This window comes from Urocitellus parryii, chromosome X, assembly GCF_045843805.1.
Source record: "Urocitellus parryii isolate mUroPar1 chromosome X, mUroPar1.hap1, whole genome shotgun sequence".
Classification (NCBI taxonomy): Eukaryota; Metazoa; Chordata; class Mammalia; order Rodentia; family Sciuridae; genus Urocitellus; species Urocitellus parryii.
Window position 1 is genome coordinate 1,858,638 of NC_135547.1, and position 25,837 is coordinate 1,884,474.

General features: G+C 50.1%; 1 protein-coding gene across 3 annotated transcripts; it reads left to right on the forward strand.

Moving 5' to 3' along the window:
- Pdzd4 (PDZ domain containing 4) lies at positions 1-25,690 on the forward strand. 3 transcript variants are annotated; one of them, XM_026412802.2, is made up of 8 exons: positions 1-60; positions 20,371-20,624; positions 21,595-21,685; positions 22,186-22,284; positions 23,030-23,092; positions 23,493-23,594; positions 23,870-23,980; positions 24,143-25,690. In XM_026412802.2, exons 1-8 carry the CDS (start codon positions 1-3, stop codon positions 25,688-25,690), a joined length of 2,328 nt encoding a protein of 775 aa, XP_026268587.1. The 3 variants fall into 3 exon arrangements, with proteins under 3 accessions (XP_026268587.1, XP_026268588.1, XP_026268589.1); XM_026412803.2 differs by having other exon boundaries at positions 20,371-20,606; XM_026412804.2 differs by lacking the exons at positions 20,371-20,624; positions 21,595-21,685.
- The last annotated feature ends 147 nt before the right edge of the window (positions 25,691-25,837 follow it).

A 25,837-nucleotide genomic window follows, 5' to 3' on the forward strand; every position in this document is an offset into this window, starting at 1 on the left:
ATGGGATGTAATATGTGCGTGGTTCAGAAACCGGAGGAGCAGTACAAAGTGATGCTTCAGGTAGGGCGGCTGGGCCTCAGGGGTGAGGGGCAAAGCCCCGCCAAGCGATTGAACAGACCCCGTAGGGAAGGACAGGTGGAGTCGGGGAGGCGGGCGTGGGAGGGCAGTAGGCATCGAAGAGGAAAAGGTAGGGAGCCAACCTCACCCTCAGATTCTGGGGTTGCTGGGTGTTGGCGCTCCGTGGGAACCAGCCACGGATGGGGGAGCTGGATGGGGGTGGGGGTGTGAGGCGCAAGACTTGGGTGCCTGAAGAAGATTGGAACACGAGCCCTGCGTCCAGATCAGCCCGAGATGAGAAGTTGGGTTTGCCCGGGGTAGGGTACGCTTTCGTCCCGGGACTTGTAGCCGGGAGGCACGGCTTGGCCGGCGCGGGATGGAGGTTGCATAGCAACGGGCTGGATTCCTGGCACAAGCTCTCCCAGCTGGACCCAGAGCCAAGGTAGAGGCCGGGCGCCTATCGTGCCTGGGGCTGCCGAATTCGGTCCCGACGGGCCAGGGACGCAGAAGCCCTAAGGCGCCGACGCCCGTCACTGTCCGGCCTGGTGGCTGGAAGGCCACTCCTGAGCTATTCCTGGGTTTGGCCCTGTCAGAATTGTGGGCTCCTGGGCCTTGGGCTTCTCGGGTGAGTGGGCGCCTCCAGGTTGGCTGTGCCTGGCCGACGCTCAGCACGTCGGCCCCGGCTCTGGCCTCCTGAGCCATGCAGGCTATGAACCTGGTGGTGAGCTGCGCGGAGCTGGAAACACCCGGCCGCGTGCTCACACAGCCCCGCAGCCCCGAGTGGGGCTTCTTTGCCTGTGCGTGGCGTGACTACGTGAGTGTGTGCCTGTGCCCCGTCTGTGTGTGCGCGGAGGTTCCCAGGCCCCGCGTTTGTGTACTTTCTGTGTGCACCCCGCCAGGTGTTTAGAGAAATGTATCCCTGATGGTGTGGACAGAGACTCTCTAGGGCTAAGTTCAGGGAGGTCAAGGTCAGAGGGAGTCGGGAACCAGGAACAGATGCAAGCGCAGACAGGTATGCATTTAGTAGCTCTGACCTGAACTTGTGGGTTTATTTGTCACACTGGGGAGCTAGTGCATGCAGGAGAAGGTTGACTAGAGAGAACCAGGAGGTTCCTAGACGAATAAGGGGGAACCCCAGTAGACATGGGCAGAATCGTGGTGGGAGCGTAGGGGGAGATTTGGAACGGATCAATGTATGGAGGTGGCTGCAGGGAGCTCAGCATTTGTGTTGGGAGCTTACTTAGTTCCTTTGGCCTCCAAGAATAGGAGGCGGGGGAGGGTGGAAGTAGGGGTGGCTTGCAAGCTTTGCCTCAGCCTGGTGGAGCTTCTGGTCCCCTCTCCTTGGCTCTTCCGTGGAACGTGCGTGGGGCCCTTGCTTCTCCCAATTGCTGCTTTCCACCTTCTTCCCTCTGCTACACTCCCCCCTCTGCTGTTACTCTTCTCTTGTTTCCAGTTTGGAACCCTTGCCAGGCCATTGCCATTTCCCCAGTGGGATAGGGGTCTGCAATGACCCAGATTGGGACCAAGAGGACATTCTGCAGAATCTTGTATTCCCGGACTCCAGATGGGAGGTGGGCCTGGCTGGTCGGTTGATGGGGACTTGGGATCCTCTCCTTATTGCTTCGTTTTCTGGAATCCCTCCGTTAAATGGCAAGCCATTCTAGCCCATCTGTCCTGACTTTTTTGGAGAAATTTTGGTGAAGCATTTGATGTAAGACTGGTCTCATGTAACCCCAGGCAGCACAATATTTATCAATTGATGGGCATTTGGGTTGCTTTCACCTTTTGGATGTTTTTTGGTTTTGGTCCTGAGGATTGAATCCAGGGGTGTTTTACCACAGAGCTACATTCCCACTCCTTTTATTTATTTATTTATAATTTTTTTTAAAATATAAAGGAAAAAGTAATCAATTCACCAATGATATGATCCTAATATATAGAAAATTCTAAGAAATCCACTAAAAATATTAAAACTAACGAGTTCAGCAAGGTTTCAGAATACAGGATCAGTGTACAAAAAGCAACTGTAGGAGCTGGGAGTGTGATGGCACATGCCTATAATCTCAGCAGTTCAGGAGGCTGAGATAGGAGGATCACAAGTTCAAGACCAGCCTCATCAATTTAGCAAGACCCTAAGCAACTTAGTGAGATCCTGCCTGTCTCAAAATAAAAAATAGAAAGGGCTGGGGATGTAGCTCAGTGATAAAGCACCCTTGGGTTCAGTACCCCATACCCCCTCCCCCCCCAAAATTTACAGCTTTGGCCTGGAATGTAGCTCAGTGGCATCCCCAGCACTGCAAAAAAAAAAAAAAATAATTGCAACTTTATTGATATACAATTCACATACCACACAATGCATCCTTTAAAAATGTGTAATTCAGTGTGTTTTAGTACATTCACATAGCTGTGAAACTGTCACTGCTATCTAATTCCAGAACTTTTTTGGGGGGGGATGTGGTACTGGGGATTAAACTCAGGGGCACTCAACCACTGAGCCACATCCCCAGCCCTATTTTGTATTTTATTTAGAGACATCGTCTCACTGAATTGCTTAGCACCTTGCTAAATTGCTGAGGTTGGCTTTGAACTTGCAATCCTCCTGCCTTAGCTTCCTGAGCTGCTGGGATTATAGACAAGGCATGTGCCACAACCCTGGCTTAATTCCAGAACATTTTTATCACCTTATAAAGAAATGTTGTACCCATTAGCAGTCACTGTCCCATTTCTTCCCCAAACCTCCCAGCCCCTGGCAACTATTCATCTCTTTCTCTTCCTGTGGATTTGACTATTCTGGGCATTTTATATAAATGAAACCACATAATATATGACCTTTTGGCCAGGCGCAGTGGCACATGCCTGTAATCCCAGCGGTTTGGGAGACTGAGACAGGAAGATCACAAGTTCAAAGCCAGCCTCAGCAACCACGAGGTGCTAAGCAACTCAGTGAGACCCTGTCTCTAAATAAAATACAAAATAGGGCTGGGGATGGGGCTCAGTGGTCTGGTGCACCTGGGTTCAATCCCTGGTACCCCCCCCCAAAAAAAAACCATACACACACACACATATATACACATACACACACACACACACACATACACACTTTTTGTGTCTGGCTACTTTCATTTATAATGTGTTCAAAGCTGGTACATGTTATATCACAGACCAGTGCTAAATTTCTTTTTATTGCCAAATATTTCATTGTAGAGTATGCAGCATAATAATATTTACCTCTTTATCAACTGATGAGTATTTGGGTTGTTTAAACCTTTTGGATGTTTTTTGCTTTTGGTCCTGGGGATTGAATCCAGGGGTGTTTTACCACAGAGCTACATCCCCAGTCCTTTGTATTTATTTATTTATAATTAAAAATATTTTTTTGATTATAGATAGATACAATACCTTTATTTATTTATTTATTTATTTGGTGCTGAGGATTAAACCTAGTGCTTCTCACATGCTAGGCAAATGCTCTGCCACTGAGCTACAACCCCAGACATTTATTTTTAATTTTTTTTAGTTGTGGATGGACACAATACCTTTGTTTTATTTATTTATTTTTGTGTGGTGCTGAAGATCAAACTCAGTGCTTCATACATGCTAGGTTAGGCATGCACTCTACCACTGAGCCACAACTCCAGCCCCCCTTTTTTATTTTTTATTTTGAGACAAGATAAGTTGCTGTTGCTGTCCTCAGACTTGTTATCCTCCTTCCTCAGCCTCTCAAGTCACTGGGAATATAGGAAGTATACCACCATAGCTGGTGACTTTCAGCTATTTTGAATAATGTTCCTGTGATTATTGGTGGACAAGTATCTGTATCCCTGCTTTCAATTCTTTTTTTAATATTTATTTTTTAGTTTTCAGTGGACACAACATCTTTATTTTATTTTTATGTGGTGCTAAGGATCGAACCCAATGCTCTGTGCATGCCAGCAAGCGCATTACCGCTTGAGCCACATCCCCAGCCCTCAATTCTTTTATATACCTAAAAATGGAATTGCTGGATCTTATGGTAATTCTTTGTCACTGTTTTCCACAATGACTATACCATTTTCCATTACTATCAGCAGTGCACGAGGGTTCTGATTTCTCCCGTGCTTGCCAGCCCTTGTGATTTTCTGGTTGTCTCTTGTAGCTATCCTACTGTGTGTGAAGCAGCATCTCATTGTGGATTTTTTGTTTTGCAGTCTGGTTTTTATTGTGCTGGGGATAGAACTCGGGATCTGCCCCTTGAGTGCTCTCCCTGAGCTACATCCCCAGCTCGAATTGTGGCTTTGATTTACATTTCTGGTTGGCAAAATAATGTGGAACATCTTTTCTTGTGATTATTGCTTTGGAGAAAGATCTGTCCTTATATCATTGCCACATTACTCTGGTTAGTGGAGGCTTGTGGGAAGTTTTGAAATTAGGAAGTGTGAGTAGTTCAACTTTATACTTCTTTTTTAAGATTGATTATGGTGGGTTCCTTGAGTTTTCATGTGAATTTTGGAATAATTTTGACAATTTCTGAAAATAAGCCTGAGATTTTGGTGGAGGTTATATTGAATGCAATCAATTTGGAAAGTGTTGCTCATATGAACATGGGGTGTCTATTTATTTGGGTCTTTAATTTCTTTCAGTGGTGCCTTGTACTTCCTATGTTAAATTTATTCAAGTTATTCTGGGCTGGGGATGTGGCTCAAGCGGTAGCACGCTCGCCTGGCATGCGTGCAGCCCGGGTTCGATCCTCAGCACCACATACAAACAAAGATGTTGTGTCTGCCGAGAACTAAGAAAAAAATAAATATTGAAATTCCCTCTCCCTCTCAAAAAAAAAAAAAGCTTCCTGAGAAAAATGTATTTAAAAAAATCATAATAGTTTTTGTTGTTTTTCGTAGAATTTTCTATATATTAGAATCACATCCTTGGCAAATAGAAATAGTTTTTAGTTTTTCCTTTCCCATCTGGGAGCATTTTCTTTCTTTTTTTTCTTGGTACTAGGAATTGAACTCAGAGGCTACATTGAATTCACTGAACTGCGTTCCCAGTCTTTTGTTGTTGTTGTTGTTCTGGCAAGAACCTCCAGTATAGTGTTGAAGAGAAGTGGCCAGAACAGACAGGTATCCTTGCTTTTTCCTGATCTAAAAGGGGAAAAATGTCCCTGGAAATTGAACCCAGGGGGCTGTATCCCTGAACTACACCCCAGTCCTTTTTATTCTTTATCTTTGATTTTGAGACATGTTCTTGTCAAGTTCGTGAGGCTGGCCTCAACCTTGGGATCCCCTTACCTCAGTGTCCCAAGTCACTGGGATGATAGGTGTGTGCCACTGTGACTGGCAGCTGTGGGTTTTTCATAAATGCCCTTTTTTTCAGGCTGAGGAAGTTCCCTCCTGTTCCTTGTTAAGTGTTTTTATCGTGAATGCTGCTTGATTTTGTCAGATGCTTTTTCTCTGCCTATTGAGATGATTGCATAGGTTTGTTCCAATAAGACTGTTGCCGGCCATAATGTTTTGTTTCAGAACTTAAAGGCCGTTTCTGTTATTCCAGTCATTTTCTTAGCACATTTAATCAATGGAGGCAGAACCACTTCTGAAAAGGAGGATGAGTGCATGTTGATTTAGGAAGAGGAAGTGGTTGGGTTGCCCAGGGTGGAAAGGTGGAAAACGGGGTACACCAGGCACCAAGCAATAAAGCCCTTCCCAGAGCCTTTCCTGTGCCACTGCTTGCCACCCTGTCTTTCCTCTCCCTCAGTGGATCTGACAACCTGTCTTGTTGTGAATCTAATCATGTCCCACACTCTACTGACCTTGTCTCTCTGCCTCTTTGTTGTCCCTGTCAGTTCAGTCTTCATAAACTTGGTAACCCCCTGACTCCACGACTTCAGGCATGTGAAGATACTCATGAAATAAATCCTGATGAGTGGAACCGTTCTGCAGCACATTGCGCTCATTCCTCATGGTGACTGTCCAGCAGAGCCTCGGGTGGACTGAACCAGGCCACCTGTCTTCTCCCCTCTTTCCACCTCAAGACAAGCATTGTTTTTCTTCAGCGCCTACTTGCTGAGCCCTTGCTCTGGCAGCCACCATCCCTGGTACTGGGGATCTGACAGGGGACACATTGCCCCCCCTCCCAGCGCAGATATTTGGATTTTTCTGTGCACTGCTGTATCCTTCCCTGGGGAAGTGTAGTCACTGAGGAGGGGAATGGAGAAGGGTCAGTGAATTTTGACAGCCATCTTCTGGACAGGGTCACCCTGCTTTGTACCAATGACTCAAGATTTAAAAATGCCCCTTTCCTTACTTTGGAGTTCTGAGGACTGTCTTATTCATTGAAATAAAATGCTGTGGTGACAGGAAGCACATCAGTGGTTTCAGGGACAGATAGAAGGCATATGGACACCTTTGGGAGTGATAGCAATGACCACTGTCTTGGTGGTGATGGTTTCACAGGTATATAGACAGATATACATGAAACATTTCCAATTTCGCACTCCAAATATGTGCAAAATAGGATACTTACACTGCATTGAAGTGTTAAAACCATGAACTGCATGTTCATGCGTGCACACCCCCAAAAGAGACTGATGTGTGAGCTCAGCTCAGCACTAGGGCCTGAGGGTGGCCTGGGTGGTCTTTGTTCTCACTTTCCTTCTACTTCAGTGCAGTGTGGTGATAGGAATGGAGGAGACACCCTAGGGCCAAACTGTGGCTCTGCCCCTGACTGAGCTGTGGGATCAGAAGCAAGCCAATGAATGGCCCACTGGCTTGGTGCCCCAGTTTCCTCCCCTGTTAAATGAGCATGAAGGGAGCATTTGCTTGGGGTGGTTGTGAGGAGGGAAGTGGAAGGCATTTGCCTGGCAACACCTACTACTCTGCTCTGGGTCCCCCTGGATCCCAGTGAGTAGAAGGTAGAGTTGCTGGCACCAGCACATGCAGTTGGCAATTAAGGATTGGGAATTATGTATAAACATGTCATAGTTAATTGTCCAGTGACAGAAGAATATCCAATATTATTCTGAGAGGTTGTCCAATATGAAAGAAAAGGGAGAAGTAATACAGGAAAAAGCTTCCAAGTTGTGAAGTGTAATGTGCAAGTTGGGAAAGAGACAAGTGTGACTGTGAGGCGCTATCCTCCTTGCAGTACAGGAGGATAGGATGAGAAGTCTCCAGCTCTGAGGCTTGCCAAGATGTCTTCCCTTTCCTGGTGCACTGTCTGTTCCTTAGTAAAGTACTTTGTAGATGATATCATTCTGATTATTGTTACACAGACCGCGCCCTTGGCCATTCAGGTTAGTTTGAGGTGGTATTCTCAGTGGCTGAGCCACATGTCTAGAACACCTGAGGTGCCCCTGCCCTGCCCCCAGGTGCTGAGGATTGGACCCAAGTCCTCGAACATGCTGGGCAAGCACTCTGCCACCAAAGATTGATCTCAATGATAGCTTCCGGCTTGGTTGGCCTTGTAGACGCGTACCTCGTGGGACATTCTTCCTTCCTCTATGCTACTGAGGCAAGACTGTGGAGTATAAAGAGCCAGCTGTTTCCAGGGAAGGGGGATCTCAGCTGACCCCTGGGCCACCACCATACACTCAGCACTTTGGGAAGCAGAGAGGGAGGAGAGATGCTTGGGAGCACCTGACTGGTTTCTGAGCTGCTGTGGGTGTACAAGTACGCATGTACCTAGGCTCCTCCAGGGTGCTCTCAGGACCAGGTTCCACCCTCTACCCTGAGACACATTCTGATTCAGCTGGCAGGGGGGCGCTGGAGTCCACATATCTCATAAGGTCTCAAGTGGAGTGAGGTGCATGTTGATGGCTGCTGATCCCAGACCTGGGATAGGAACTTTGGGTAAATTAGTGGAATCCCAAATTACATCAACATCACTGGGAAAGTGAATTTGTGTGTGTGTAGTGCTGGGGATTGAACCCAGAACCTTGTGCATGGGAGGCAAGCACTCTACCAACTGAGCTATATCCCTAGCCCAGAAAAGTGAATTTTTAACAAATAAGGGGCAAGGCCTCACAAGAGACCTTTTGAATCAGGAATTCAGGACTTCCAGAGGACATTGCCTAAGTGGGGCTTCAAGGGACATGACTCATTCTTCTGTACCATGTGCAGCTAACTGTCCCTCTTTTCCTACCACCCACACTCCTAGCAACACACAGGAGCTCTTTTGGGTACCCTACCCCAAATAACTAAACAGGCCTTGCAGGTACAGCCCCACCATCCTTCTCTCTCCTCTGGTCCTGGGCAGAAAGGGTGGGAACAGAGATGGATAGGGAGGAGGGTGATGATGTGGCTTGTCCAGGCAGCTGTAATTCGTGATTGGGGATGGGGAGCAGCTACACCTTTCTCTGGGCTGTCAGATGTGGGTGGAGTGTACAGCTGTGTTCCTGCTAAAATTCTTAGAAATGAAGGCATTTTGCAGCCACCAATGGAATGATTCATTCAGACAAGTATCATTGCTGAAGGTAAAACCATTAGATGTGAGGTGGGGAGAACAGGAGACTACAGACCTGACCAAATGGAATATGTATGCTCCTTGATTGGGTCCTGGATCAATAGAAAAGTTATAAGGTGTTAGTGGTATACTTGGAGAGATTTGGAAGTGGCTGTATCTGCTAAATAGCATGATAATGGTGCTGTGCCTCAAGGAGAGAGGGAGGAATGGCGTCTTAGTTTCAAATGCTTCTGCAAATGTGAGTAGAAAGCCCTAGAAGGGGCGTGCGAGAATGTGCGCTCTGGAGACATCTGGGTAAAGGGAACATGCAGATGTTCTAACATTTCTGTGGGTTGACAATTTTCAAAATGCAGAGATGGGAAAACATGAATGGGGACTTCTACTGGGCGCCACTGAAAGCGGGAGTGCCAGAGGTTGCCGTTTGCACAGGCTGCTCTTGCCTGGACTTTTCCTTCTGATGTTTGGCCGATTTGGAGATTCCCATAACAGCTGTCTGGGCTCAGGAAGCCTAGAGTCACAACCGCTTCCAGGACACTCCCTGCGCAGAGCTGAGAGCCAGCAGCTCTATTGGAGTTCATGGCTCCCCACCCGCTGCAGAGTGTAGATTCGGTTTCTTTATTCTCCAGCCTCAGTCTCCTAATCTGCAGAGTCGGGTAAGGAGAGTGGAACTGTGGCACTAGGAGGCCCCCTAGAAATGATGTAGCTTCACATGTTATCCTGTTACCAATGAGAATAAAAGAGACGGTTCTTCAGGCCACACAGGGAATCACATGCGTTGCAGGTACCTCAGAGCAGGACTCTTATTTTTTCTTGGCCTCTCCTCTCCTCTTATGTTCCAGAGGCTCAGGACCAATCCTGCCCTACAGCACTCAGCAGGAAGGTCCCTGGAGCTGGCCCTGGAATGGAACCCAGCAACGGGGCTGGGGTGGTGCTGGGGTCAGGTAGGATAGCACTCTTCCGCCACCTGTCTAACCAGACAGTACACCGGGGGACCAATGTGGTAGCTGTTCGGGCTACCGCTGCCTGGTAGCTGTTCCGGGCTACCGCTGCTTTAGCGCCATCGCTGCTGCCGCGCGCTCTTTGTCTGCGGCTCAGGGCCCAGGAGGCGGGGCCAGCGCGCCTGGGGTCCCGCCTTCCGTTTCTCACAGCGTAGTGGTGCCGCACCCCATTGGGGGTGTGCCCCACAGAGCCCCTGATCCTCAGACAGTCGCGACTCCGCCGCACCCATCTGCAGCCAGGGCCCATCTAGCCCTCATCGCTCCTGACCCAGATGGTCTCTTACCTGCCCCCATGTTCTCTTCACCTTCTCAAAGTCTTGGTGCCTACACTTTTCCCTGGCTGTCTTTGACTTTAGGGATTTTTTCCCCTCTCTACTGATCCCATCAGCATTTGGACACCATATCTCTGAGCTGTCCCCACCCCATTCTATGCACAAGCGTCCAAAAGCTCCGAAAGGCTGAGCCCCTCCAGGTCTTTCCCACCTGCTTTCATTCCCCATCCCAGGCAGCACCCCCAACACATCTAGAGGTCCATTATCCAACATCTTGCACCACCACACCCCATGCAGACTCTGTTTCTTACTGACTTCAGGCTGTGGTCTTCCCATCCTCAGGGGGCCCCAGGATCCTCCACGAACCTCTGCTTTTGCCAACACACCTTCTTTGGGTAATCTCATGATTTCAAGTCAAGAACAATTCTTAGCAGGGAGCAATGGCGCTGCCTATAATCCCACCAACTCAAGGAGGCTGAGACAGGAGGGGTACAAGTTCCAGGCCAGCTGCAACAACTTAATGAGACCCTGCCAACAAATAAATAAATAATAACAAACAATAAATAAATAAATAATACAAAATAAGGCTATGAACATAGCTCAGTAGTAGAGGGCCCCTGGGTTTGATTCCCCATACTGAAAAAAATCCTAGTTGAATTTCACAACAGTGGACACAGGATATTGGATTAGTGGCTTAGGTAGGTGGACTGGAGCACTGCACATGTCTACGGGTCTTGAGAACTTTAACCTGGACATAAAAATTTGCAATGAATAAAACATGCCCATTTCCCAATTGAGACAGAAACTTCTGACCCAATTCTGATGTTTTCCCTTCCTCAAACTTCCTCTGTCCTGTAACAACACCCCTGGTACCTGTGGACCTGGGCAGCAGGATTTTTTTTTGTGTGTGTCATTTTGCTGGTACCAGGGATGGAACCCAGGGGCCTCTGTTGCTGAGCTACATCCCATCCCTAGCCCTGGGTCTCTCTCAAGTGGCCAAGCAATTTGCAATTGTCTTGCCTCGGCCTCTGGAGCTGCTGGCATGACAGGCATGTACCACCACATCCACAGTTTATTTTATTTTATTTTATTGTGGTAAAACATGCATAATGAATTTTATTGGTGACATTTCATACATTCACAATGTTGTACAACCACTACTGTCTCCTTCCAGGACACATTCATCACTAGAAAAGGGAACCCAGACCCATTAAGCGGTCACTGCCTGCTCCCCCTTCTCCAACCCCTGGAAACCCTCATTCTGCTTTCTGTCCCTGTGGACTTGCTTGTTCTGAACATTTCATTTAAGTGGGATCATACAGCAAATGGCCCTTTGTGTCCACCTTCTTTCACTTGCATATAGATGGTTTGCAAGGTCCACCATTTGTAGCCTACATCAGAACTTCATCCCCTCTAGTGGCTGGCTGGTATTCCACTGTATGTATGGACCACATTGTGTTTATGCATTCATCTGTTGGTGGACATTTGTGTTGCTCCCAAGCCTTGGCTATTGTGGATACTGCTGCTTTGAACATTTGTGTACAATTTTCGTGTGAATGCCTGTTTTCAGTTCTTCAAGGATTGCTGGATCTCATACACACTCTGTTTAACCTTTTAAGGAACTGCCAGACCATATTCCACAGCGGGTGGCACCATTTTACCCTCCCACCAGCAATGTGTGCGGGCTCCAGTGTCTCCACATCCCCTCAGTGCTTGTTGTTTTCCTTTTGTTCATCTAACCATGCTAGTGGGTGTAAAGTGGTCTCATTTGGGTTTGGATTTGCATTTCCTCAGTGATGAATAATGGGAGCATTTTTTTCCTGTGCTTGTTTGGAGTCATTTTCTAGTCCTCTCTGTCCCTTGCCCCTAGCTAGCAACAGTCTGCTTTTTTTGGTACCAGAGGTTGAACTCAGAGGCACTTGACCACTGAGCCACATCCCCAACCCTATTTTGTATTTTATTTAGAGAAGGGTCTCACTCAGTTGCTTCATGCCTCGCTGTTGCTGAGGCTGGCTTTGAACTTATGATCCTCCTGTCTCAGCCTCCTGAGCCCCTGGGATTACAGGGGTACACCACTGTGCCTGGCAACACTCTGCTTTTAAAAGACAAACTGACTTTGACCATGTCCTGCCACCTCCATGTATCCCCCCCCCCCAGAGCCAAGCCATTATCATCTGTGCAGGATGCTACAGTCTGTTCTCCTGGGATAGTCCCTGCTTTTCCACCCTAGCAGTGCTGGCTCCTTGTCTCCATTAAGGTCTCTCTTCAGGTCTCCTCTCCCAGAGGCATCCCTGACCACCATCCACTCCAGCATTTTCCCTTTTTCTACTCCTTGAACTCTGAGCTCAGCCATCTGAAGTGCTTGCTTGTTTCTTGCTGGGTTCCACTGCAGACTGGCTTCCCCAAGTCCTGGGATGTCTGTCTTAATCATAGTTATTTCTAGTTATGCCAGTGTTTAGATGACCTTTAGCTCTGAGGTCAGGGGCCCACCATGTTCAAGAGCAGGCGCTCTCCTCCTTCTGGGATATCCCGGCTGATTAGAAACCTACGGGTCATTGTGTACCTCACTTCCTGGGCTCTCTGCCACCAGACTGAAATGCAGCTTTGCCTCTGTTCCCCTCCTACCTTCCATCTCTACTCCTGGGGATGTCTCTGTTATGTAGAGCTCAAGTTCCCTGCCCCCAGCCAGATGCATCTGTCTCCTCCCTTTAGCTGCTTTCAATTCTTTTCCTTTTAGGGGTGGAGTGGGGACAGGTTTTGTCCAGAAATCACTTGTCCTTGACTCCCTGTGGATATGGATTGTACTCTCAGAGCATGGGATTCCTAGCAGGTACCCAACTCCAGCTATAGGGGCCTAGGGCCCCACCCCTCCGCCCCTGGGGGCCTCCTGTCCCCTTATGCCCCACAGTGGGCTGAGGGAAGCCAGGGGCCACACCACCCTTGGCCACCCACAGTACCCTTTCTGCAAATCTCACAGGGACAGTGGGGGTGATGAGTAGAGGGGGGCAGGAGTGGCTCAGACCTGCTCCATGTTCAGGCCCTCCTCCAGCCTTCCAGAAAGAATGAGCTTCCCAGCCTTCTCTGGGGAAGGCATGGGGCTTGCTGGGCCACCTCTTCTGGGATAGAGTGAGAACTTTTTTGTTTTCCTTTTCTACACCTACAGCCCTTGGGGCCTCTATCCCCCACCTACCTCCCATACCTGTTCCCCAAATTGGGATCACATGGACCTAAGACAGCTCTTTGCTTAATATTATCATTGTTATCATGAGAATAGAATTTTCCTGGATGCTTTTTTTTTTAGTTTGTAAACATTTATATTTTCCTTTCTTTTTTCTTTTTGGTACTGGGGATTGAACCCAGGGACACCTAACCACTGAGCCACATCTGTAACCCTTTTAATTTTTTTCTTTTGAAACAGGGTCTCGCTAAGTTGCTGAGGCTGGCAAGTTTTTGAACTTGCCATCCTCTTGCCTCAGTCTCCCCAGCCACTGAGATTATAGGCATCTGCCACAGTGCCTGGCTAACATATTTTCAAAAATAATGTGGCCATGTTTATATAATATTTGGAAAATAGAAAAAATCTCCAATGTTTTTATTCCCCTTGCACATTGATTTAATATATCTGCTCCCAGCTTCTGTCTATACACATGTGCACTTGCACACACAGTGCTGGGAATGAACCCATGTCCTCTTAGATGCTAGACAAGTGCGCTCCCACTGAGCTACGAAACCTCATACAAGAATGTTCATAGCAACAGATGGAAAAAAACCAAATGTCCTATCATCTGATGAGTGCATAAACAGAGAGATCTGTCCATACAATGGGACTTTTTTTTTTCTTTTGGTACTAGGAATTGAACCCTGGGGCATTCTACCAGTAAGCTACATACCCAGCTTGTTTTATTTTTTTTTTTATTTTGAGACAGCGTCTCTCCAAGTTGTCAGGCTTGATGAGCATGTTTGAGGGCCTTTATAGTTACTGATGGATTACTCTCCAGAAAGTTGACTTTCTGGGGTAAGATTTTACTTTCTGGTGTAAGATTCTGACTGATAGTGTGCTGAGAAAGGGTGATGGGCTAGGCTGAAGAACACTAAGTGCCGTAGTATCTGTAGGTGACCACTTCTGTTGACCTGTGGAGACTGAGCTTGCAGAAGACCCAGGGCAATAAGGGCTCCCAGAGTGCAAACAGGAGGCAGCTGTCTGTCCCTAAGCAGAGTATGAATACCATTTGGGCCCTGATTCCTGCAGAGGATCTCTGCTGAGGATCAAGTCCCTATTCAGGGCAAGGTGATAACCAAGGACTCTGAACTGAACTGGACCCATCTGGGCAGCAAACCAGGAAGGAAACAGACCTGGATGCTGAAGAATCAATCACCAAGGTGATAACCAAGGACTCTGAACTGAACTGGACCCATCTGGGCAGCAAACCAGGAAGGAAACAGACCTGGATGCTGAAGAATCAATCACCCAGGGGAGACATGAAGTTCCCAGGCAGGATGGCGGTATGCTAACAGGTGGCCTCACTGTCTCTGCATGGTAATTGCCAGGGACTTGATCTTTGTGCTCCTCTATGTCCTTAGTGTGGTGTTTTGAGTATCATTATTTTTCGATACTGGAGACTATCAGATAGCAGGGGTGCTACTCTCCCATAGAGCTCCACCCCAAGCCCCCCCTTTTAATTTTAAGATGGTCTCACTAAGTTGCCCAGGCTTTTCCTTTTTGATTTTTTTAAATATTATTTTTTTTAGTTGTAGGTGGACACAATACCTTTATTTTTAAAATTTTGTTTATTGTTTTTATTTTTATGTGGTGGTGAGGATCGAACCCAGCACCTTTCACGTGCTAGGTGAGTGCTCTACCGCTGAGCCACAACTTCAGTACCCCCCCAGGCTATTCTTAAACTTAGGATCCTCCTTCTACCTCAGCCTCTCAAGTCACTGGGTTATAAGGGGTGCATCACTGTACCTGGCTTATTATTATTATTGTTATTTGCAGCCCTAGGAATGGAACCCAGTGCCTCACACATGCTAGGCAAGCGTAAGCACTCTACCGCTGAGAACCCCAGCCCCATCCATGAGTCTTTGGAAACATTTCTTTTCTTTTTATATATATATATATATATTTTTAGTTCTTGGCGGACACAACATCTTTGTATGTGGTGCTAAGGATTGAACCCGGGCCGCACGCATGCCAGGCAAGCACGCTACGGCTTGAGCCACATCTCCAGCCCCGGAAACATTTCTTTAATAGTTTTTTTTTTTTTTTATTGACAGTGTCCTTGATCAGCAAGTCCCACTCTCTCTGTGATAGAAAAAAAGTGGATTCCTTCTGTATTGTTCCAAAGGAGGTAGTTTTGCACTTGATGAAGGGATCCTTAGAGTTTATAGACATGAGCCACTCTCCCCACACTAGATGTGCCCCAGGGAAAGCTATGTGATTCTTTCTGCATATGAAAATAGCCAGGCTCTTGCCCTCAGGGAACCTTGGTCTTGTGACAAGGACTCCTTGGGACTTTGTCATAGGAGGCCTGGTGCTCTCCATGCTCATACCAAGCCCTTGGATGTTTACTTTGACTTAGTTTGGATACTCACAGGTCAGGAAGAGTAGTGTGGGCTGTCTATCCCTCTAGAGATGGCTCACATTCGGTCTTTTTTTTTTTTTTTTTTAAAGAAAGAGTGAGAGAGGAGAGAGAGAGATAGAGAGAGAGAATTTTTAATATTTATTTTTTAGTTCTCGGCGGACACAACATCTTTGTTGGTATGTGGTGCTGAGGATCGAACCCGGGCCGCACGCATGCCAGGCGAGCGCGCTACCGCTTGAGCCACATCCCCAGCCCTCACATTCGGTCTTGAATACCTATTCCTTGCTTTTACCCCAAAGGTGCCTCTCTTTTGAGATTGCCCCCACTCTCCCTTGAATGTGTATCTATTTAAATAAACCTCTGGCTATGCCAAAAAAAAAGCCAGTTGTGGTGGCATATACCTGTAAACCCAGTTGTCCAGGAGGCTGAGGCAAGAGGATGGCAAGTTAAAGGCTAGCCTCAGCAAGTTAGTGAGGCCCTGTCTCAAAATAAAAAGGGCTGGGGATATGGCTCAGCGATTGTATGCCCCTGGGTTCAATCGCTGGTGCCAAAAAAAAAAAAAAAAAAGCCTAGTGTGGCATGAATTGATTTGGATTTGGCCCTGTAGGCCACTTCCAGAGGGACAGAAGGTACCCATGGTGAGGTACACTGGGCACCAGGCACAGCATGGAGGGAGAAGATAGGAAAGTGACACAGGCTGTTGATGGTCTTAGCCTGGAAGCCAGGGGAAGAGGTGACATCCTGGAAGGAGAATAGCCATCCTCACTGCTGTACAGACTCACACTGTCACATGGCCCATTTATACCTAGACCTCACTCCCCACCCCCACTCACAGTCCTACCACCTATTCTTAGTCCCAGAGCTCCACAACCCATGGGGATATCCTCTTCCCACTTGTCCACAGCCCTCACTACAGTGAGGAGGGGGCTTCCCCAGTTGGCCTCTGGTAGCCTGAGATGCTGTGTCTTCATGTGGCTCATCTGTGAGACCCCTCCTGACAGAGAAGACAACTCCAACATGGGTGTCCTGAGGCCTCCTGGACTTGCTTCTGCAAGTACTGACCTCCAGACTTGTTTTGGACCCTGCTGGCCTCCTCACTGTTCTTTGAAGAAGGTGTTCAAGGTGGACCTGAAGCCCTTTGTTACACCATCCCTGCTGTTCCTCCCTCCCCTCCTGGGGGATGCCACATGGTTACTCCCATTCAGATTTTCTTCTCTTTATGCTATTACCTTAATAGTACATGTGGTTTCTCTAAACCGCATGTACAACTTTGCTGGCATGTTTTACCACTGTACTATTGAGCAGCCTTTGGGCTGCTACATCATTTGCTGTGACAGCGGAACACACATTGTTTTAGCCATGTGGCTAGTACCCAAGGATCCTGAAAGGCGCATCCCATCTCACTGCAGCACTGTAGAGCATGACTGATTTGGGATGCCTTTCACTGAATGCCTGTTGGCGTCCTTGGCCAAGGTTCCTATCAAGTTGTGTTTAATAAAACATGTTTTGTAGGAACTCTGATGAATTCTCCATAATCTGTCATCAATTCTATGCTCTGAGCCTGTGTTTCAGGTGTCTCTTCTTGTCCCAAAGTCTTAACAACTCCTCCATTATTGTTTATTTTCATCTTTGGAGTTTCTTTTCATATCCAGCCTAACACTATTCACTGTCTCCAATACAGATGTCTTGGCCTTGTCCATGAAAGTCTTTGATCCATTCGAAATTGCTAGGTGGGTCCTGCCCAGATAGCAGCAGGGGTGGTGTCCAGAATGCTTGGACATTAGCCTGTGGGGTGGCAGGAATGTCTGCGGTAAGCAGGCCTGGGTCTGGACACCTTTTTCTTTTTTACTGCTGGACACTCTACCTCTGAGCTCCACTCATGGCCTTGGATACCTTTTAGAGACCAGAGTGGTCCAGCAGACAGTCTGAAGAGCAGGAACATTTCAGAGCATGGCTTCACAACAGTTGGATCCATACAGGATAACAATACCTGCTACCATCAGCAAGTGAAGGAGCACACTGTGGCCCTCACTGCTACTGGACCCATGTGTCCTTGGTTGGTGTGGTGCATAGTCCCATCTGGTTGGTAGCCCTTCTCTTCCCCAGAGGGGCTTATTTCTTCACTGTTACAGCTTGTCTCCGCCCTACCCACCCTCATTAGCTCTTGAGGCCCACCATAACCTGAGGAGGAAGAGAGAGAGGAGGCTTCAGGCTGCCACCCCAGATCTGCCTATGCTTAGAGCCCACCTGGGCTAAGAAAAGCCTGTTGGGCTGTCACAAGCAATTCTCTCTGATGGCGCCTGATCTGAGGTGCTGAGACTGTATGTGCTCAGCCCCCTCCAGCCCGCCCTACATGCTGTTCCCAGTGCCTGGGTCCAGTTTCCATAGCAACACTGCTGCTGGGTAATGATTCCAGGGAGAAACCACATTCCTGCGGTTCTGTGTCACCTGAGCATCCCACAGTATGTTTGTTGCCCTGCCCTGGGAATTTCAGGGAGAAGCCTCCCCCGCGAAAACCCTGAGAACAGCTTTGAGCCCTTCTGCCATCATGTTTGCTTTCACTCAAGGGCAGTGATAAGCTAGCAAATGTTCCAAAACAAAAATAAAGCACCCAGTTAGGCCACTGGCCGATTTCCATGGTGTAAATGCTCCATTGTAGCCAATTTCAAGCCATCACCATGATGCCACTTAGCAGGAGTAAGAGGTGTGCAGCCGTACACACGCCATCATTTAACATTCACTTCCAGACACACTGGATGGAAATAATTCAGAGAGCAGAGATGACAGTAAGAGCAGTCAAGTAATTAGAAATTAGAAAGCCAGGAGGTCTCAGTCTTTAGTGCCTTTGTTTTTAATACCATTCATTTAGTGGTACATTTCTACAGTTGAAATGTTGCTAATGGCTCTCTTTAACAACTGGCACCAGCCACTGCTGGAGGGCTTCAAGGTCATTCCTACATCCCTGTCAAAGGCTCACTGTCCTGCATGTAGCCCCTTCTCCAGCCTGCCTGTCTACTGTAGGTCCTCCCGCAGGAACATCACGTTCTGTCCCACCTGACTTTCTGACACTTTCCCAACAAATACCTTCTTGGCTGGAAAGCTCTGTTTCTTTCCTTCACAGTCTTCAATTCAGTAATATAACTCTTCTTTTTTCTTTCTCTTTGGTTTTGGGGATTGAACCCAGGGGCACTTAACCACTAAGCTACATCCCCAGCCCTTTTCATTTTTTATTTTGAGACAGTCTTGCTAATTTGCTGAGGCTGTCCTCCAATTTATAATCTTCCTGCCTAAGCCTCTCTAATCAATGGAATTATAGGTGTAGACCACAGTGCCCAAATTTGCTAAATACTTTATAGCAAAACTAAAAAAAAATAATCCTAGTGATGTAAAGTATGGACCAAGCCAGTAGGGCTGGTGTGTAGGAGTTTTGAGAACCTGCACCTATCTAATGGTAGACATAAAGAAAAGACTAGAAAGAAGTATGTCCACAGGGCCACAGCATTTACATTCCTGAGATGATGGGCAGCTTTGGTTTTCTTCATTATGGTTTTCTTATTTTTAAAATATCTTTATATTTTTAATTTACTTTTATGTGGTACTGAGGATTGAACACTTTTCAGAACATAAATATTGGGGGGAGAAGGAAGACCTAGAAAACAAATTATCTACAAGGACATAATGAAATAGCAGAAAGATAATTGTTTGGGTTACATTGGCTCAGAAGTCAGGAGCCATCACTGAGGCTAGGAGTCCCTGGGACACCTGGGCTTCCACTAGACAGGCTACCTTCCAGGCTAGGGCTGTGATGTTGCAGCTACTAGCATGGGTGTGCACTCTGGGTAGGCATCTCTTTGAGAAAGGATAGAAGGGTTCTTGCATATAAAAGTTGCAGCACACCACCTCAGGATCCAGTGCACAGGGTTCTGCAGAAGCTGGCTGGCTGTGGCTGGCCTTCTGCCCATGGTGCTTTGCAGGCACTCCTCTTTCTCTGTTCAGCTGGGATGCCTGCCCTCCTAATGGCTTTTCTCCCTTTCTGGCTCTGCTTCCCAGTGCACCACCTTCTACCCCAGATTGCCCTGTTCTTCCTACTAAGCTGTTCCCGGTTCTACTTCTGTCTTGGGCCCCAGGCCTTGGCTTGGCATGGCCCCATCCTCCCCTATACCTCATTCTGGCTACTGACCTTCATACAAGTCCCTTCACCTGGCTGAGCCTCAGTTTCCTATCTGCAGAATGGAGGCAGTAACACTTAGGGGTCAAGACTCGGTGGGGGGAATCACATCGAGGACCCTGCCCAGAACCTGGCATGTAGCAGTTGCCTAAAAACCTGGTGGTGACTTTGTCAGGACCACTTTCTTGGCAGCTCTCTTAGGCCACCTTGCTATTCCAGGAGACTTCTAGTTTCAAAGACTTTTCTATTCAGCAAGTCAGTCACCACCATGAGGACATAGATTAAGTTCTAACATCTTCCAACTCCTCTCCCAGCAGACCCCGCCCAGCCTTAGCAAGTAGGCATCTGTTGATAAATCCCACCTATTGCCAGGGTTGTACTCCTGCCTTGATGGCTGAGGTGAACAGTGTAGCTGTTCATTAGGGTTGGCTGGTGTGCTTCTGTTGTTAAGGAGCTCTCTGGGGGTCTTCTAGGTGCTAGTTCTGGCTTCAGTGTTGCCTGAAGGAAAAGTAGGTCCGGTCCTAGTGGGAGGGAGGACAGGAGAGTTGTGGATGGCTCCTTATCAAGGAGAGACTGAAGGAGATTCTGGGGTGAGGACAGTCTACAGAACTAGTGCACAGACTCTAGGTCACCCTGGCTCTCAGCACAGCCTAGAAATCCCCAGACATCACTCATGGGGTAGAGGTTGAGAAGTGGGGTTTCCTGAGAATGAGGGCATCAAGGGTAACCAGGACCATGCATGCAGAGCACATTCCTCAGTTGAGCATATTGGGGTGCTCAGGGTCCTGCTGGTCTTCACCCCTAGAGGGGAGGAGCCAGCCCTCGAGGGTTCTCATGGAGACGTGTCTCTGCTGCAGGTAAACGGGAAGGAGCTCTCCAAGCTGTCTCAGGAGCAAACCCTGGAGGCCCTGAGAGCCTCCAAGGAGCCCCTGGTGATCCAGGTGCTGAGACGCAGCCCCCGCCTGCGGGGGGACAGCTCCTGCCACGACCTTCAACTGGTGGACAGTGGCACTCAGACCGACATCACCTTCGAACATATCATGGCGCTGGGCAAGCTGCGCCCGCCCACCCCACCTATGGGCATCCTGGAGCCGTACGTCCTCTCTGAGCTGTGAGTTGCCCTTAGGAGGGCCCTGGGCCCTGCCTCCAGAGAGGACATACCACCTGGGGCAACTGTCCCCATGATGCCCAAAGGCGTCATTGATACAGCTCTGGCAGTGGCTGGGAGACCCCCACCTCCGCCTGCCTCTCAGGCAGGAAGCAGGCTCCTTGGCTTCCAGAGCCGACTATGGCACCTGAGGGCTCAGAAACCTTCAGGCCTCTAGCTTTGGGCTCAGCAGCAGCTGGTGAAGGGGGCTGACCTGCCTGGACCTCGCTGCTCCTCCATCCTCTCTCCTCCTCTGCCGCCCCATTGTCTCTGCTCTTCACAGCATCACTCCTTGAATCTTCCTGCATCCCTTGTCTGTCCCATCCTTCTACCTGCTCTGAATTTCCTCCATCTCTTCGGCTTCTTTCTTTGGCCCGCTCAGAAGAAGGGCCTTTCATCCAGGCCTGGTGGCCCATGACCATGTGAGTGCTGACTCATTCTGCTAATCTTGGCCCAGGCTGCAGGGAGGTGGTCCTGGGATCCCTCCTCTGCAGAGAGGTAGGCCATAGGGCTGTGAGCAGCCAACCTTAGCTTTGGGGCAAGGAGGGCAGCCCTTAGAGGCAGAGGGGATGCCCATCTGCTCTGCAGGCCTCCTGGCTAACTCCTGGGGGTGCTGCATGAGTGTGGCCAGTACTGGGAGACAAATGGGGCACCTGGAGCTTTGGAGAAGTTTGTCCCTGTTCTGGGAGAAGAGGCAGGGAGAGCTAGGCATGCCTGGGTCCTCAGCATTGATCCCTGCTCACTCACAGTTGAGAAGCATTCTGATGTTTCCATGGATGCATACAGTTATAAGGAGGGGTTCTGGAGGAGGCTGTTGGGCTACCTGCCATGGAGAGTGTACCCAGCACAGGGCTCCCTGCTGGCCAGCTAGGAGCTGGGGTTAGGGTGCCAGAGGAACAGATGGCCTGCCTGACCCCCACCTTCTCCTGGGCAGCCCCCCCATCAGCCATGAGTATTATGACCCGGCGGAGTTCATGGAGGGCGGCCCACAGGAGCCAGACCGTATGGACGAGCTGGAGTATGAGGTGAGCCGGGCCGCCGGGCCAGGGCCCGCAGCCAGCCTCAGGAGGCGGCACAGGATGGCTGGCTGCAGCCCTGCTCAGACCTGGCTCCTGCTGCCCCCAGGCGGCTGGGCCTCCTGGCTCTTCCCACTGAGCCCTCCCTGGTGTGTCCTTCCTGGTGCGCGTCTGGCTGAGTCAGGGAGGGCCCGGGTGAGGTAGTAGTGCATTACGTCTGTGTTGGTGAGTCCATGTTCCACGCATGTGTGTGTCCCGTGCGTCCTGTGCATCCTGTCTGTCTTGGGCATTTCCTGGTAGGGAGACCACTGAACATGTGCACCATTTGGGATGGTAAGAGAAGGAAGCCCTCAAAGCCAGGGGCTGGACGCTCGGTTTAGGTGACTGGAGGGGAAGGCCAGGGGTGCTGGGGGAGACAGTCTGGGCTGAGGCTGTCACTGGCTGCAGGCTTCCTTGCTCACACTGTCTGGGTCTTTCTACTTCTGCTTCCTCCCGTACCCTTATGGCAGGAGGTGGAGCTGTACAAAAGCAGCCACCGGGACAAGCTGGGCTTGATGGTGTGCTACCGCACGGATGACGAGGAAGACCTAGGCATCTACGTTGGAGAGGTATGGAGGCGGGTGCCAAGGAAGTTCTGGCATAGGGAGGGCTCTGATGCCACATGATCCCTGTGGCCTCTCCACACATCCCACCCAGGGCTCAAACACTGTTCCCTGGGCATCTCAGTATGCTTCTGGGTGGTGAGGACAAGGCAGTTGATAGCTTCACTGGGCCAGTGAAGCAGTCCTCTGCAGGAGACCTGTGCCCAGGCTTTGTTCTCCCACATTGTGGGGCCAACTCCCTAGGACTTGACAGAGGACCACCTCCCTCCCTCCCTTTGCCAAGTTTCTGTGTGTCCACCAGAGGGAACATGGCTCCTCAGCTACCCTCTGTTAGCAGTATCATAATAAAGCTAGTCTTCTGGATGGAAAAGTTTCCACTGGCCATGGAGCCTCAGGGTGGATTTTTTTTTTCATTCTGAGAGTAACCAGCTGCTTTGCTTTGCCCAGCTCTTGGTAAATAAAATAACAGGCTTCCATGAAAAGGAGCACAGAGTGCTGGGGCACAGGCAAGGGTGTGGGAGTACTGGGCAGAAGCTAGGGAGCTTCTGGTCAGTGTATGCTCTCCCAGTCTGGGGAAGTGACTAACTTGGGGCCCACTGCCTCTGCCTCTGCTGCCTGGAGCTTGGAAGCTGCTGCTCTGAGCTGAAATTGGAGCTTCACTTTGCTTTGGGGACCTCCAAGGTGAGGCTGCCCCTTCTCACTGAAAAGGGCACTTTAGGCACTGAGTCCCCAAGATGCACGTGTCCTGCAGGTAAATCCCAACAGCATTGCAGCCAAAGATGGCCGGATCCGTGAGGGAGACCGCATCATCCAGGTGAGCATTTGCAGGCTTCCAGGTCTGACTGGAGGCCCTGCTGCACCCAGTGATGGCCCTGCTCCCTCTCTTTAGCCCATACCCAGCTCTCACTGAGAGCCAAGACTGAGGCCAGGCAGCCTACTGTGTTCAAAACCTGGGCTGTGCCTCCTCTCCTCTGCTCAACCTCCCTTCCAAATGCCATGGCATCTGCAGACAGCTCCCCAGCCTCCTTTCCCTACATTCTTGCTGTCTTGTCCTTGGCACACACATGTCCTCTTGCATGGGCCAGACCATTCTCTCCCTGGCACCTTCTGCTTATTTATACCCTCCCAGAACTCAAGTACGTGTCTTAGCCCAGCCAGGGCCCTGCCCCAAAGCCAGCCTTAGCATCCTTGTTGATTGTCCCCTGGCCTGCCAGATAAACGGCATGGATGTCCAGAACAGAGAAGAGGCAGTGGCTATACTGAGCCAGGAGGAGAACACCAACATCTCCCTGCTGGTTGCTCGGCCTGAGAGCCAGGTGTGTGTACCCATATTCAGGTGACCTGGGACTCTCAACATTGGGCTGGCTTTCTTGGAAGCTGCTGATCTGTGACAAGTGCACAGACATTTAACAGTCTGGAGCTGGAGGGTGGGTGGATAGAGCTGTCCCAGATCTTGTTTCCCCTTCCAGCCTCTGATAGCTGAATAGGCTGAGACTACCCCATTTCTTGGGTTATTTGACCTAGAAGGGACCTGATGGGCATCTGGGGGGAACCTTGAAGCAATGGGACTAGCTCGAGCCTGTCTCTGCAGCTAGCAAAGCGGTGGAAGGACAGTGACCGGGATGACTTCCTGGATGATTTTGGCTCTGAGAATGAGGGGGACCTGCGTGCTCGGAAGCTTAAGTCACCCCCTGCCCAACAGGTAAGGAAGAGCTATTACTGGGGAGAGCAAGAGGGAGAGAAGGAGGAAGGGACTGGGACTGGGAAGGGACTAGGGTCTTCTAGCCTGGGCCAGGAGAAGAAACAACCCTGAAGCCCCTTCAGGCCTTTGGGGCCCTGAGTGTGCTTGTCTTTTTTACTCTAGCCTGGGAATGAAGAGGAGAAGGGGGCTCCTGATGGGGGCCCAGGCCTGAGCAACAGCCAGGAGCTGGACAGTGGGGTGGGCCGGACTGATGAGAGTACCCGTAATGAAGAGAGTTCTGAGCACGACCTGCTGGGGGATGAGCCCCCCAGTACCACCAACACCCCTGGGAGCCTGCGCAAGTTTGGCCTGCAAGGGGATTCTCTGCAGAGCAGGGACTTCCACTTCAGCATGGACTCACTGCTGGCAGAGGGGGCAGGGCTTGGAGGTGGCGATGTGCCTGGCCTCACAGATGAAGAGTATGAGCGCTACCGGGAGTTACTGGAGATCAAGTGCCACCTGGAGAATGGCAACCAGCTGGGCATTGTCTTCTCCCGGGCCTCTGGTAGCAACAGTGCTCTGGATGTCAACCGCAATGAAAGCCTGGGCCACGAGATGGCCATGCTGGAGGAGGAGCTTCGCCACCTGGAGTTCAAGTGTCGCAACATCCTGCGGGCGCAGAAGATGCAACAACTGCGCGAGCGCTGCATGAAGGCCTGGCTGCTGGAGGAGGAGAGTCTCTATGACCTGGCGGCCAGTGAGCCCAAGAAGCATGAGCTGTCTGACATCTCTGAGCTGCCAGAGAAGTCTGACAAGGACAGCACCAGCGCCTACAACACCGGGGAGAGCTGCCGCAGCACCCCACTGCTCGTGGAGCCTCTTCCTGAGAGCCCTCTGAAGCGGGCCACTGCTGGCAACTCCAACTTGAACCGGACCCCTCCTGGTCCCCCTGTCGCCATCCCCTCCAAGGCTGCTCCTCTGCCTGGGAGCCCCGCCAAGTTCCGATCCCTCTCCCGGGATCCTGAGGTGGGCCGGAGACAGCATGCAGAGGAACGAGTCAGACGCAGCCCCAAGACAGGGGTGACCCTGGAGCGTGTGGGCCCTGAAGGCAGTCCTTACCTCTCTAGGCGCCACCGTAGCCAAGGCCAGGAGAGCGAGCACTACCATAGCTGTGTGCAGCTGGCCCCGACCCGTGGCCTGGAGGAGCTGGGCCACAGCCCCTTGAGTTTGGCTGGGGGCCCTCGGGTGGGTGGGGTGGTGGCTGCGGCAGCTGAAGCACCCCGCATGGAGTGGAAGGTGAAGGTACGCAGCGACGGGACACGCTACGTGGCCAAGCGGCCTGTGCGAGATCGGCTGCTGAAGGCCCGGGCCCTGAAGATCCGGGAGGAGCGCAGCGGCATGACTACTGATGACGACGCAGTGAGTGAGATGAAGATGGGCCGCTACTGGAGCAAGGAGGAGCGGAAGCAGCACCTGATCCGTGCGCGGGAGCAGAGGAAGCGGCGTGAGTTCATGATGCAGAGCCGGCTGGAGTGCTTGAGGGAGCAGCAGAATGGTGATAGCAAGCCCGAGCTCAACATCATCGCCCTGAGCCATCGCAAAACCATGAAGAAGCGGAACAAGAAGATCCTGGATAACTGGATCACTATCCAGGAGATGCTGGCCCATGGCGCACGCTCAGCTGATGGCAAGCGAATCTACAACCCTCTGCTCTCCGTCACCACTGTCTGAACCGCCTGGGCAGGAGCCCAGCCCAGGCCCCAGGGAGCCTCCCAGGCCTGGCCCTCACCCTCCCTTAGAATCTAGTGTGTGTCTGTGTGCGTGTGCACACTGTGCACGTACATACTCCTGTCTTTGTGTGTGCACAGGACTTTGTTG